Consider the following 12956-nt stretch of genomic DNA (forward strand, 5'->3'; position numbering starts at 1 on the left):
TACACTGTCAAGGTATAGTACACCAGACAATGGCTAAAACGTGGCATACATTACCTTGTTGACTGGGCACAGTTTTGTATTTGGTTCAGTTTTTTTGCCTCTTACAACAGATACGCATATTTACGGGTATATATGCTGATATTTAAGGTACAACCACAATTAATTTAAGTGTAATCTTGCTTTTTTAAAAGGGTGATAACTCTTGAATATTATTTAAAATAAGGGGGGGGGGGGGCATGACTTTCAATGACTGAGAGCACAGACTTGTACATGTAGCAGCCTTTTTTTTCAAAGCAAAGCACGTCAAATAAAAGAATATTTGTATTACGAGGGGACTGGAGCATACTCCTGGCATATTTTTTTTTATAAGTGACTTCTTAAAGTGTCTCTCCATCTTCTTGCATACTACAGCCATAGCTCAAAAGCAAATGCACTATGTTAGGCACACGTACATAAATTATATCGTCATTCGATAAAGATTTATGTTTTTGCTGGTACATGCATCACATTTTTACCCATAAACAATATCACCGACGGCCTCATTAATTAAATTCTGCAAAAATAGTAATGCTATGCAGGAAAGGACTATTATAAGATTTTTGGGGTTTTTTTGCAGAGGGAAAATCAAGGATCCACTCTCTGGAGATGTAGCAAGCGGTCAGCAAATTTTACGTGCCACGCTTCTGTCAGTCAACGAGGGGGTAAATTTAAGCCTGGAGTTCGTCATCACATTCACATGCCTGATCCCCGCCTCCCCCACCTCAGGGAAATATCCGCCAAAGTGAAGGAGACGATTAAGGACCGCACCACCGAGTCAGCCATGAAGATTGTGAAGGAAACAGTCACTGCAAACTTTGAGCCAGATCAGAGGTTCCTTGTATCGGATCTTGAGAATGTGAGAAGAGCTGCTAATCGTTACAGAAGAAAAATCAAGACGGGAGAGAATCCAGCGCTAATGGTAAATCGAATTATTTAAAGCAGATTTATATAGAAAGATGTATATAAATTAATGTCCTGCAATATTTTATGAAAATAAAAAGCCGTTTTTATTATTATTTATTGCACTATTATTATTTTAAACAAAATCTGAGGAGGTTTTAATACATATAAAACGTTAGTAGATCTAATAATACCATTCGATATTTTTTAAGTAACGCATGATTAATTATCAGCGACTAAAAGTGTTCAAATTTCTATCAGAATGGACATATTCTAAATCTGACATTACTACAAAATGCATTAGCTAAAATTTTTATTGATCATTTGTATTTTAAAAGATTCATTTTTACCACAGGTTGACAACACATTCAAACCTCATCCTGTGTTTGCACACCACACTCACGACAGAGCGGGCAACAGCCAAGATGACATCCTCGATGTTTCCTTTGACGTCAGAGACGACATCCAGAAGGACATTCCTGTGTTCCATAGAGAAAGGTACGTGAAGTCGTTTTATGGAATGTAGAAACCATATATCAAGCACTTATCATAAGGTGTGACAATCAAATAGACATATGATTCCTCAACTCTCAAAGCTAAAATGAATAATGAAATTGAAATTATTAGAAAAGGAACAAGACATTCGCACTGACTTGTTTCTGAAATAAAATATTACATGCACGGCTCCAGGATTTTTGTGTGTGTGTGTGTGTGTGGGGGGGGGGGGGGGGGGGAGGGGGGGCACAGGTGACACACAAAAAAAATCCGACTCAGAATTCTCCAACTTCATAAAACCTGAAGATTTAAACTATTTCGTGGATTAAGGATGGGGGATGGATATGACAAGTTTTCTTCTTATGTATGACTACGGCTCTGTGTTTTGTAGATTAGAAAAGGGTAGGGGGGTGTCAAAGGCCATTCCTTGGTTAATTTTATACAGAAATTTATCGACTGAAATCCTGGGAGGGAGAGTCCGGAATTCCTGTCCCCCTCTAGAATGGGCATGGTTTACCCTCATAGTATTATAAATACTGATGTAATTAAGTTTATTTCAGAAACAAGCTTAAGACACTGGCTTGTAATTTTAAGTTATTTTAACGAAAGTTTTTGCTTTTAGTGTCCTGTGGTGACTGTTTTGTATATTCATGTCCTGCCATCTAGTACAATTAACGTCTATTTCTTAGGTGTGAGGAAGATGACATCACATTACATGGAGCTGTCCTGGAAGATCATCCAGTCACCTTCAGGGTCCTAGAGAAGGGCAGTAAGAGGGGCGGACGACTCCTGGTGTCTTCTGATGGCTACTCATACACCGTCAAGGTACGCAAAGGTGAAAGGTTATTCTGTAGATTAAAATCTAAAGGATCTTTTTTTTTTTTTTTTTGCAGACTGATGTAAATATTATTTTGTTTTGTTAATATTATTTTGATCCACAAAAATATCGGAGTTTATGCTTTTTTATACATTTATATTTAATTATGTTGTAAAGATGCACAATAAATTAATATCAATTTGCTGAAGCACAAATTTAACCAAGAAAGCCAACGTCTCTTCAAAAAGCTATACTTTAATTATTAAAAGTTTCAATTTAGTGATCAGTTTGTTTTTCTCTCCTTAAAAAGATCTTCTCTCTATAAATGAGTCAGTAAGTTAATTTATTACAATAAATAATCAAAGTACCTTTATTGCAGAGAGACAACCTGAAAAGTACAATATGGACATGTAGTAAGCGATCAGCGTCATTCACCTGTCACGCCATCATCATCCAGCGTGGGGCTTTGTTCAAACCAGGCAGCAACCAGCACATTCACATCCCAGACCCAAACCTCCCTCACCTCAGGGAAATATCCGCCAAAGTCAAGGAGTCCATTAAGGAAAACACCACCGAGTCAGCCATGAAAATTGTGAAGGAGACCATTGCTGCACACTCTGGGCCAGATCAGAAATTCCTTGCTCTGGATCTCCAGAATCTGAAAAGAGCTGCTAATCTTTACAGAAGAAAAGTCAAGATGGGAGAGAATCCAGCATCAGTGGTAAGATGAAAATTGAATCAAAAGATTTTTACAAATTGACATCTATGTTAATAGAAAAAAACTACTTGAGGTGGTCAGAAGTGAAATTGAAAGTCTTTAAAATCCAACCAAGTGAGGTTAGACTGGTTTAAATGATAGAGTAATTTATGTTTGATGTTTCATTAACTCAAAATTAATCCGTCTGAGAATATAGGATGGTTATGTTGGGATCTCAATTATTATGTAGAGAAATGCACCTTCTTCTGCCCTTGTTACAAGAGACCTAAATTTATAACTTTCAATTGGACAATTTTTTAAACAACAGATTTGTTTTGAACAGGTTGACAACACATTGAAAATGGGGTCAGCAGCTTGTCCTGTGATAGCAAACCACTCCCACCACAGAGCGGGCAACAGTGAAAATGATGACATTCTTGATGATTCCTTTGATGTCAGAGACAATGTCCAGCAGGGAGGTCCACTTAATTATCGAGAACTGTAAGTCAATTTTATGGAAAATATAAATTTCATTGAAAAATGAAACAAGAACAAAACCCAATGAAATTTAAAATACATGTAGTTTTAAATTTTTAGAATGGTTGGTTCCTTAATTAGTCATTTGTTTCATACAGTGTTTGTATATACTTGTAATTAGATCTTTAATGCTCAATTTCTATTTCTTAGTTGTGAGGAAGATGGTGCCGTCTTTGAGGATCTTCCAGTGACCTTCAGGGTTCTAGAGAAGGGTAGTCAGCTAGGTGGGCGTCTCCTGGTGTCATCTGATGGCTACACATACACTCTCAAAGTAAGCACACAATGGTGACATACCATAAATAATATATCAACAACATCAAAATGTTTAGAACAATTAGCAGGTATAAACTGAAAATATAGATAATTAAGGATTACAGAGCTCACTGTGACAAATGTTATGTATAAGTAAGGCAAAATCTCACACTAAACTAATAATCTGGTTGTGTACATCCCTAGATGCAACATATATACAAGTTTGGTCCAGGTAGGACCTATAGATACTTTAAAGTGGACCTTATCCAAAAACTTTAACTGTTCAATCACCCTGCAAATGTGGGTCAGATCCAGTTTTCAAAGCATATCTGGTTGTGTGTATATCTAGTAGCATGCAAGTTCAGTCGCCATGATAGGGCTTATAGTTACAAATGGAAATGGACCAGCTCTAAAAAGTTAACCTGTTCATTCAACTCAAAAATGTAAACCAAATTCAGCATCCAAAGAAGCCTGTTATGGTAAGTTTGGTCCAAGTAAAACTTAAAAGTTACTTGGGAATGCACCCACAATGATAAATGAAGGTCAGATCCAGCATCTGAAGCCAGTCTTGTAATTTGCATCCCTTTATGCATCCTAAATGCAAGTTTAGCACCATAGGGCTTATAGTTACTTTGGAATGAAATCTGCCCCTAAACCTTTAACCTGCTCTAAAAACCTGAACTTGTTCCAAAAAAACTTAAACCTGCTCTCTTATCCAGGAAATTTAGGTCAAATCCAGCATCTGAAACAAGTCAGGTAGTAAACATCCAATGATGCATGATCCATGCAAGTTTGGTCCAGGTAGGAACTTGAGAATGAGACTTGCTCCTAAAACTTAAACTGGGACACAAACCCCATACTGGGTATATAGCAAAAATGAATTTTTATTTTTTTCCAAAACCATGTAAACTCAAACCAACCCCTTAACATCTTGATGACTAAGTTTCTTAATCCTGTCCATTGAGAGACAATGAATGCACTTAGGAACACTTAGGTACACTTTGGAGCTGAAAAGACAGGAGATTAAAGTTGCTCTGTGAAAAATATGTAGTCTAAGGGAAATAACTTATAACTTTGAAATCTTAGCCATATGCTGTTAAAAATGTTAAAAATCATTTTAAAATTTATTGTTATTGAAAATACATTAATATAAAAAATTATCCTTCCAATTTGTAGGTATATAAATTCTTATTTCCCTAAACTTCAGATGATCCAGTACAAGTATAGTAATTATTATCTCCTTGATTTCAGAAGGAAAACCAGAGAACGTCAACATGGAGATGTAGTAAACGATCAGCTTCATTCACATGTAACGCTACCGTCATCCAGTGTGGTGGTATGTTCAAACCAGGCAGCAACCACCACATTCACATGCCTGATCCCCACCTCCCCCACCTCAGGGAAATATCCGCCAAAGTGAAGGAGACCATTAAGGACCGCACTACTGAGTCAGCCATGAAAATTGTGAAGGAGACTGTTCTCGCACACTTTGAGCCAGACCAGAGATTCCTTGCACCGGACCTTGAGAATGTGAGAAGAGCTGCTAATCGTTACAGAAGACAGTTCACACTGGCTCGGATTTCTCCTCCAGATGCTGCATAAACAAAGCACCAAAGAATGTGTACAATAGGGAGGAAACCTCACAGGCTTGGACAAAGAATGTGTACAACAGGGTGGAAACCTCACAGGCTTGGACAAAGAATGTGTACAACAGGGAGGAAACCTCACAGGCTGGGACAAATGATGTGTACAATAGGGAGGAAACCTCACAGGCTTGGACAAAGAATGTGTACAACAGGGAGGAAACCTCACAGGCTGGGACAAAGAATGTGTACAATAGGGAGGAAACCTCACAGGCTGGGACAAAGAATGTGTATAATAGGGAGGAAACCTCACAGGCTGGGACAAAGAATGTGTACAACAGGGAGGAAACCTCACAGGCTGAGACAAAGAATGTGTACAATAGGGAGGAAACCTCACAGGCTGGGACAAATAATGTGTACAATAGGGAGGAAACCTCACAGGCTGGGACAAATGCCTTCACAGACATTTCTTCTTGGACTTAGAACTCGAATCATGTATAGATAAAAAAAAAACATGCATGTATGCATAATGTGCTTGCATTGTTTTTGTTTTCAAATTCATTTATCTAAAAACCCAGTTATAAATATATTGTTTATAGAAGCATTTTTAAGTAACCGGTATTTGTCTCAATGCATATATATAGACTGTAAGACAATTGCAATGTTGTTTGCTTTGTTAACATTTATTATCATTATAATTTATAAAAAATAAATTATTTGAATCATGGCACTTGATTTCAAAAATGAATTTTATAATAATGCTGGTTGATCAATATATTACATGTAAATGTTCATCTGTACCTAAGGAGCACTGTAGATCACTAAATGTACACGACATCTTAATATAATAATTATTTGGCATTTATAAACGACAAAATTCTCAAGAATCTTGATCATTACTGTATGTGATCTTTAATATTGCAAATTATTGAAAGTTTTGTGAGCAGAGAGTCTCGAATATTTTGGAAAAATGAATTTATCGCAAATAAAAAGTGATTTGCGGTAATATAAATGACCCGGACATAAAATGGTACATGTATGTCACAGATTACTGCCTTCTATTATTTATCAGTATTGTACATATATAAAAATAAGGAATTCTTTTAAAATGAAAACCTTAAAAGTTGCAGTAGATACAGAGGACTAGGAATAGAAAACATGGTGCACAGTACTTGTATAAAAATGACTAACACCTGCTGAGCACTTATACATATATATATGGAATGTTACTCCAATGTACAATTTTCTACTCGAATCATACATGTATCTAACTTGATGCTACAAGTAAACAAAAAATTATCATCAAATTCCTGAGTCCACTTTCCCGAGTGATTCCCGTTCTTCAGTAACTTTTTATACCCTGATACAGTGAAGCCACGCCCGTATTGCACCAAGGTTACAGACTCTAACTTTCACTTTGTCACTAAATCACTTCTTGACAAACCAGACCTCATTGGTTCTACCAAACAGTTGAAATGGGCTGTTATAACCAGCTGTGAACCAGTAATCCTGGTGAATCTCGCTCGTCTTCTCTTTCAAATCTTCCAACAATTTTTGAGCTTCGTTTACCCATGATTCCTCTTTAGCAAATCCTCCAAAAGATTTAACGTAGGCTTCAAATTCAGGTCTCTCCTCTATGAAAACATTTGGGTTTTTGGGTTGAGGGGGGTTTTCCTGGTGCTCTGGTGGGATGTAAAAAGACACGGTAAAACTGCTCTCACAATTCGGACCTGCACCTGGTTCCACTTTGGTTGAAACTGGTGCTGTCATCTCAATTTTCATTTCTGTTGGATAGATAATTTAATTTATTAAATAGATAAATATAACATGTTTCTAGTAAAAATAATATTAACATAAAATTGAAACAGAAGGAAATATTTTAAATCAAATAATGTTTTTTTAATATTTATTCAAGTGTAAAAATTTTAGTGTAAAAATTCTTATGGTTTCTGAAGCAGGAAAAAAAAATAAATATAATAAAATTAATATGGAAAAAATTAAAATATTGAAAATATGAGTTATATGAGCATAATAGACAGATTTAAAAAATAATGCAAGCTACATCATAAAATGTATATCAGGCATGCAGTTTGCTGTTACTTTAGTATTAAAAATGTTCATTGAAATGAGGATTGTTTCAGCATAGTCAAATCCTCCCTAGTTAATTTAATAGAAAGATATAATTTTTTTTCTTTATGTAGGAAAATTTGAAGTTACCCCCACCCTCACCCATCTCCCAACTGCCATCCGGACACACAAATTAAAATTTCGAATTTGGAAAATTTAACTTTTTTCTTTTATCTCTCTCTCTTTCTTTTTTGATTGTCATTTTTTTTTTTTAGGTAAGTTTCCAATGATCCCCCACACTTTCAAAAATGATCTTACATGATTGTATATTAGCACTGCTTTTTTTTCAAAAGATTTAGAATATTTTTAATGTATCACAGTTCACTCATATGATAAAGCCAGGTAATAAATGCTAGTCTTATGCTTTCTAGTGATTGAAGTAAAAATGTCTTGAACTAATAACAATGTATGTTTAACAAAAGAGGATTTTCTCATCTCTGTGCCCAGTAACTTTAATAAAACAGTTAATTGATATGATATGTCATTTTAATGTCAATTTTATGTAAGAACTTTTTTTGCAAATTTTCAGAACCTTTCATTATTGAATATAATACACCCAATCATGGTTCATGTCAAATAAATAATTATGAAGAGAAGAGAACAAAATGTTTAAGGTTAGTAATAACATACAGATTAGTCTCTATGTATTAAGCTTTAAAGGAAAAACATGCAAATATAACCCCATTCCCACTCTACCCAGCATACACACACAGAAGCAATACTATAGGTGTGCCAGGGTCACCTTTCTCATTCTCCCCCTGAATGTAATTAAACAATTTCCAGAACCCCTCAGTTCGTGCCTCTTCCTGCTTCATAGATTTTGTTGTATAACTGACCCATTTTGCCGGACTGTACTGCCTCAACTCATACTCCTACAGTAACAAAGAAATTGTATAAGTGTGATACCTGATTGGTTGTTTCCAGTGATGTATTGGAATAACCTCTGGAAGCCTATACTTCTGGCTTCTTCATGATTCATCCCCTGCACTGTGGTGCTGACCCACTTGGCCGCTTGATATTTACGCTTCTCAAGACACTAGAAATGACAATTTATCCTAAACTTGACAAAATTTAACCTCCAATCTTACAATGACTATCAATCTTGCACTATCATTTTCAGTAGAATTAATGTTTACTATAATGTTAAACTAATTAAGACATCTGGTTTAATCAATTTGTTTGATTGATCATTTCACATGATCACCATTCATCTATATCTATTAAGAACAGAAAGCTGAAGTGAACACTTCTTTTCATAGTCTCTACAGAATTGTGCAACAAGTGAGATAAAAATTCCATACGTATACCTTTTTATATTTAAATTCAGTTATAAAACAAGAATCTTTTGATTCAGTATCACAACTAGAGGTACTGTGAGCAAGCTCACTAAATTATAACCCCCCCCCCCCCATCTTTGCAAATTTTTCTTTTATTAAAGTGCCCATTCACCATTTTGTAATTGTGACCTTGACCTTGCCAAAATGACCTACGTTTAATTTTTTTTTTAAATTGACACATCCGATGCTCACAAGTAATCTTTGAGTGAAATATGGACATCCAATATTCTCTGTTAGAAAATTATTGACCCGATATGAATTCAAAGTTATAGACCAGGCACAAATTTAACACTTTTTCTGCCAGTGACCTTGAACTTCCCAAAATGTCCTTGGGTCAAATTGAGACACACTCTGAAGACATAAACAACCTTTGTACCAAGTACGAGCTTCCAATGTTTCAAACAAAGTTATAGCCTGGACATGATTGCATGGACAGAGGGGCTATATATATGTTATGATAAATTGATAATCATATGAATGTTTTTAAAATAATTTATACTGTTATGCCATCTATAAAAAATTGTTTGTTTGCCCTCTCCCGACCGACTGGCTAAAATGGTCAGACTTAAAACTTTTTTTTAACCTGAGGAAATAATACTTTTTTCTCCTGAATTTTCTTATCGCATCAACAAGAATGATAAAATTTTCTGGAAAAAAAAAATTTTCCCACCTACCTTCCAACCCTATTTTTTTTTTATCTGAGTTGGGAGAGGGCAAACAAACATTATTTTAAAGATGGCCTTACAATTACATTAAATTAAATGTCTTAAGTACAATGTACGGACAGCTGAGACTATATTATATACAATAATTTCTCTATACAAGAATTAATGTACATTTACCAGAAAAATGGGGACACTTCTAGTATACCGGTCCCTATAAATATGGCGCTAAAATAGGTGCCGCCGAAGGCGGTGTACAATATAATACGATCGCGTGAGCGATCGACAAAATCGATAAAAAAGGCCACAAATCGAAAAATTGAGCCAAAAATCGTGTTCCTTGTGAAAAATTGGGTTTAAAAAACTGGTTTTTAAACACAGTTTTTTAAATGAGAATTAAAAGGTTTCGTAAAATAACGTACTTGTTTAGTAGATAAAACTCCATTTTGCGTTGTTTAGGAATGTGGTCACATGATCAGTTTTTGACGTAATCTCATAAATATTCATGACGTGCGTCACTTGTGTTTTGACGTAATATGAAGACTGATGAAGAAGTAGGCCTAGCTGATAGGACTCAAAGTGAAATGCTACTAAAATTGCGAGATTTTTGTGAGAAATGCAGGGATTTAACAAGTGATAACTAATTACTAGTAACTGGTTGATTGAATTGTGCATCACCATTGATTTGAAAGAAAAAATATTCTGAATATGGACATTAGTAGGTTAGGATATCGAGCTTAAGAAAACGGTAAGTCGCTTTTACCAATTACTTGCCAAAACTTAGCGCACAATATCGGGCATGTTTCAACATCAGACCAAGGCTATTACCGCTAATTCATCCAAGTTTCGCAAAACTTTCCTGTTCTTCGGTTCTTTGTAAGCAAAAATTGCATGAATAAGCCCAAAGTGATATAGATGCGAGCATGGGTGAATATAAAACAGTTACAATATCCGAGCGATATATACACTAACCCTAAACCGTAGATCGCATACAATGCCATATTTAATTAACGGTTTAAGTTTTGCATGTTTCATGCTTTACTCCTATAAGACGGTATATCGGCACGGTTCGACATTAGGCTGATTCATGCAAGTTTTTGGTCACAAAAGGCACTTGGCAGTGCCTTTTGTAAGCAAAAATTACATGAATTAGCCCAAAGTCAGGAAGATTTAAGAGTGGATTTATAAAACAGTTCCAAACTTAAAACAATATACCCTAACCCTAATCACTCGATCGAATGCGTTTTGTTGAAGCGAGGGGAAAATGGCGGTTTGTTTACATTCTGCATAGTAACGGCAAGGGAAATAACTGCTCATGCGCAATCGCGTGATTCTGGGGACCGGCATACTAGAAACTTCCCGAAAAATGTGACCTAATCACTTTGGATGAAACCTGAGCTAGTTCACTTTAAAATTAAATAAAATGCAATTAATCTCAGGTGAAATGTTATAATGCAGTTTTACCTTCTCTGAACTGAGGGTCTCATACACTGGTTTGTCCAGGCCTTTGGAGGAAATGACAGAGCCAATGGTTTTCAGAATGCTGGTCATCTTTAGTGAGGGCGAGGTAGATAAAAACTAAACAAAATCTTCAAATGGTCCGCTAAATTGATGGCCTGCTGAATAGCTAGGTTTGGTAATTGATGTCTTCTTCATAAAAAAAGAAAGTAAACGTTTTATCAACTCTTTCTGATATATTTTATAAATCTCAAATCAATATGATTATTTTTTTTTATAAAATGTATCTATAACTATATACTATTACTAATTAATAGTATTAGACCTAGATGCACTGATATACTTACGAGCTTTTGAATCGTTTCTGACTCTCAGATTAACTTTCGGTATTTATACATACTGCAGTTACACAACAAAAAAAAACTTAAAGCAAATAATTCAAGCAGATTGATGCAATCAATGTCCCAAATTCGATCTTATGAAACTACTCTTCCGGTAACTTCAAACACGTGTTTTGCAGTGTGTGTTTACAAACTCTGTGCTCTTCGTGACTCTTTTCTACATCGGAACTCCTCGTGAGTAACCCTGACCTCAGTGGCGGATCTAAAGAGGGAGTGGGTGGGAGTTAAAAGGTAGCACCCCTTTGATTTTCGTTAAAAAAAAGAATAATAAAAGGAAAATTTGTGTAATCATGGACTTTTGAGATTTATATTTTTTAATTATTGTTCAGCCACTTAAAGTTCTTCACTTTAGCTCGGTTAAAATATTAATGTTGAAAAATAGTTTTAACATAATGCGTTATACATTGGGTTTTCACAACAAGGAAACACAAGGAATATAAAAGTTTCAAAACTTCAATCAATTGGAGAATACTTTGGATTAGCGATAATTTTTTTAAACTGTTAAAATAATCTTTAAAAACTTCAATGATGCTTCAATGATATCCCCCATTGTTATTAGTCTACGTATATTTTATCGGTTGGATATTCAAATGTCCATCAGTGCATAAAAACATACAAATGAATAAAAGAGAAAACTTGTTTTAAAATGTATTTCTAATGCACATGAAAAATAATTACCCCGAATCTGTCACACTGTTAGAATTTATTTTGTTAAAAATGTATTCAAATTCACACGAAAGTAAATACTTCGCATTTTTCAGACCATTAGATACTTGAAAATACACTTCCACTGCACACGATTCCTCCGATACTATTAGAATCTTGTCAATAAAATATACAATACGTATCTGATGGTGTTTTACCAGAAATGTTTAAGTTTTAAATTTTAGAAAGATTTCGAATCATACACTTCACTTTTTGATTCGATTAAAAATATATTTTCATCTTGAACCTTACGCCACATCACTTCCTGTTGCTGAATGCTATAGTATTGTATGCCCCCGTAATAGGAAATTCGGGGGCATATAGTTTTTGGTCTGTTCGTCCGTCTGTCTGTCTATACCAGGCCCGTAGAACGCGGGGGGGGGGGGTGTGCAGGGGAGGACCCGCTATAGTAAATTCCACTTTTGGTCAGTTAATTTATTTATTTATTAATTTTTGAAGTTGCCCCCCCTTTTTTGAAATCGTTGCTAGGGCCTGTATTTGACTGTTAATCAGCTTGTCAACTTTAACCTTGCCCATAACTTTTGAATAGTTGGTAGTAGGGCTTTCATATTTCACATGTGTATTCCTTGTGGCAAAACCGGTCAGTTTATTTATTTATTTATTAATTTTTGAAGTTGCCCCCCTTTTTCTGAAATCGTTGCTAGGGCCTGTATTTGTCTGTTAATCAGCTTGTCTACAAAAACTTTAACCTTGCCCATAACTTTTGAATAGTTGGTAGTAGGGCTTTCATATTTCACATGTGTATTCCTTGTGGCAAAACCTTTCTTTGTGTACCAACATATTTGACTTTTTGACATTGACCTTGGAGTTTGACCCACTTTTGCAAAATTTACCAAACTTTAAACCTTGTTCATAACTTTTGAACGGTTGGAGCAAGGGCTTTTATATTTCATATGTGTATTCCGTGTGTCTAGACCTTTCTTTG

General features: G+C 35.2%; 1 protein-coding gene across 2 annotated transcripts; it reads right to left on the bottom strand.

Annotated features, from left to right (window-relative positions):
* Positions 1-5995: 5995 nt before the first annotated feature.
* LOC133203580 (heme-binding protein 2-like) lies at positions 5996-11360 on the bottom strand. 2 transcript variants are annotated; one of them, XM_061339353.1, is made up of 4 exons: positions 11252-11360; positions 10911-11096; positions 8190-8319; positions 5996-7104 (listed from the first exon to the last, which is right to left on the bottom strand). In XM_061339353.1, the coding sequence occupies exons 2-4, from the start codon at positions 10995-10997 to the stop codon at positions 6749-6751; spliced, it is 573 nt and encodes a 190-aa protein (XP_061195337.1). In that variant the 5' UTR covers positions 10998-11096; positions 11252-11360; the 3' UTR covers positions 5996-6748. The 2 variants fall into 2 exon arrangements, with proteins under 2 accessions (XP_061195337.1, XP_061195336.1); XM_061339352.1 differs by lacking the exon at positions 8190-8319 and adding an exon at positions 8354-8483 and having other exon boundaries at positions 11252-11355.
* Positions 11361-12956: the final 1596 nt, after the last annotated feature.

Source organism: Saccostrea echinata, unplaced genomic scaffold (assembly GCF_033153115.1).
Source record: "Saccostrea echinata isolate AGI-Se365-2 ecotype Australia unplaced genomic scaffold, CSIRO_AGI_Sech_v1 ptg000051l, whole genome shotgun sequence".
Lineage (NCBI taxonomy): Eukaryota > Metazoa > Mollusca > Bivalvia > Ostreida > Ostreidae > Saccostrea > Saccostrea echinata.

What these genes read in the sequence shown, in the direction of transcription:
- LOC133203580 (XM_061339353.1), bottom strand. Translation starts at nt 10,997, where the DNA reads ATGACCAGCATTCTGAAAACCATTGGCTCTGTCATTTCCTCCAAAGGC. An exon ending in AGACCCTCAGTTCAGAGAAG is followed by an intron (nt 8,320 to 10,910) that starts GTAAAACTGCAT and finishes TTGTTACTGTAG; the next exon opens with GAGTATGAGTTGAGGCAGTA. An exon ending in TCAGGGGGAGAATGAGAAAG is followed by an intron (nt 7,105 to 8,189) that starts GTGACCCTGGCA and finishes TCTATCCAACAG; the next exon opens with AAATGAAAATTGAGATGACA.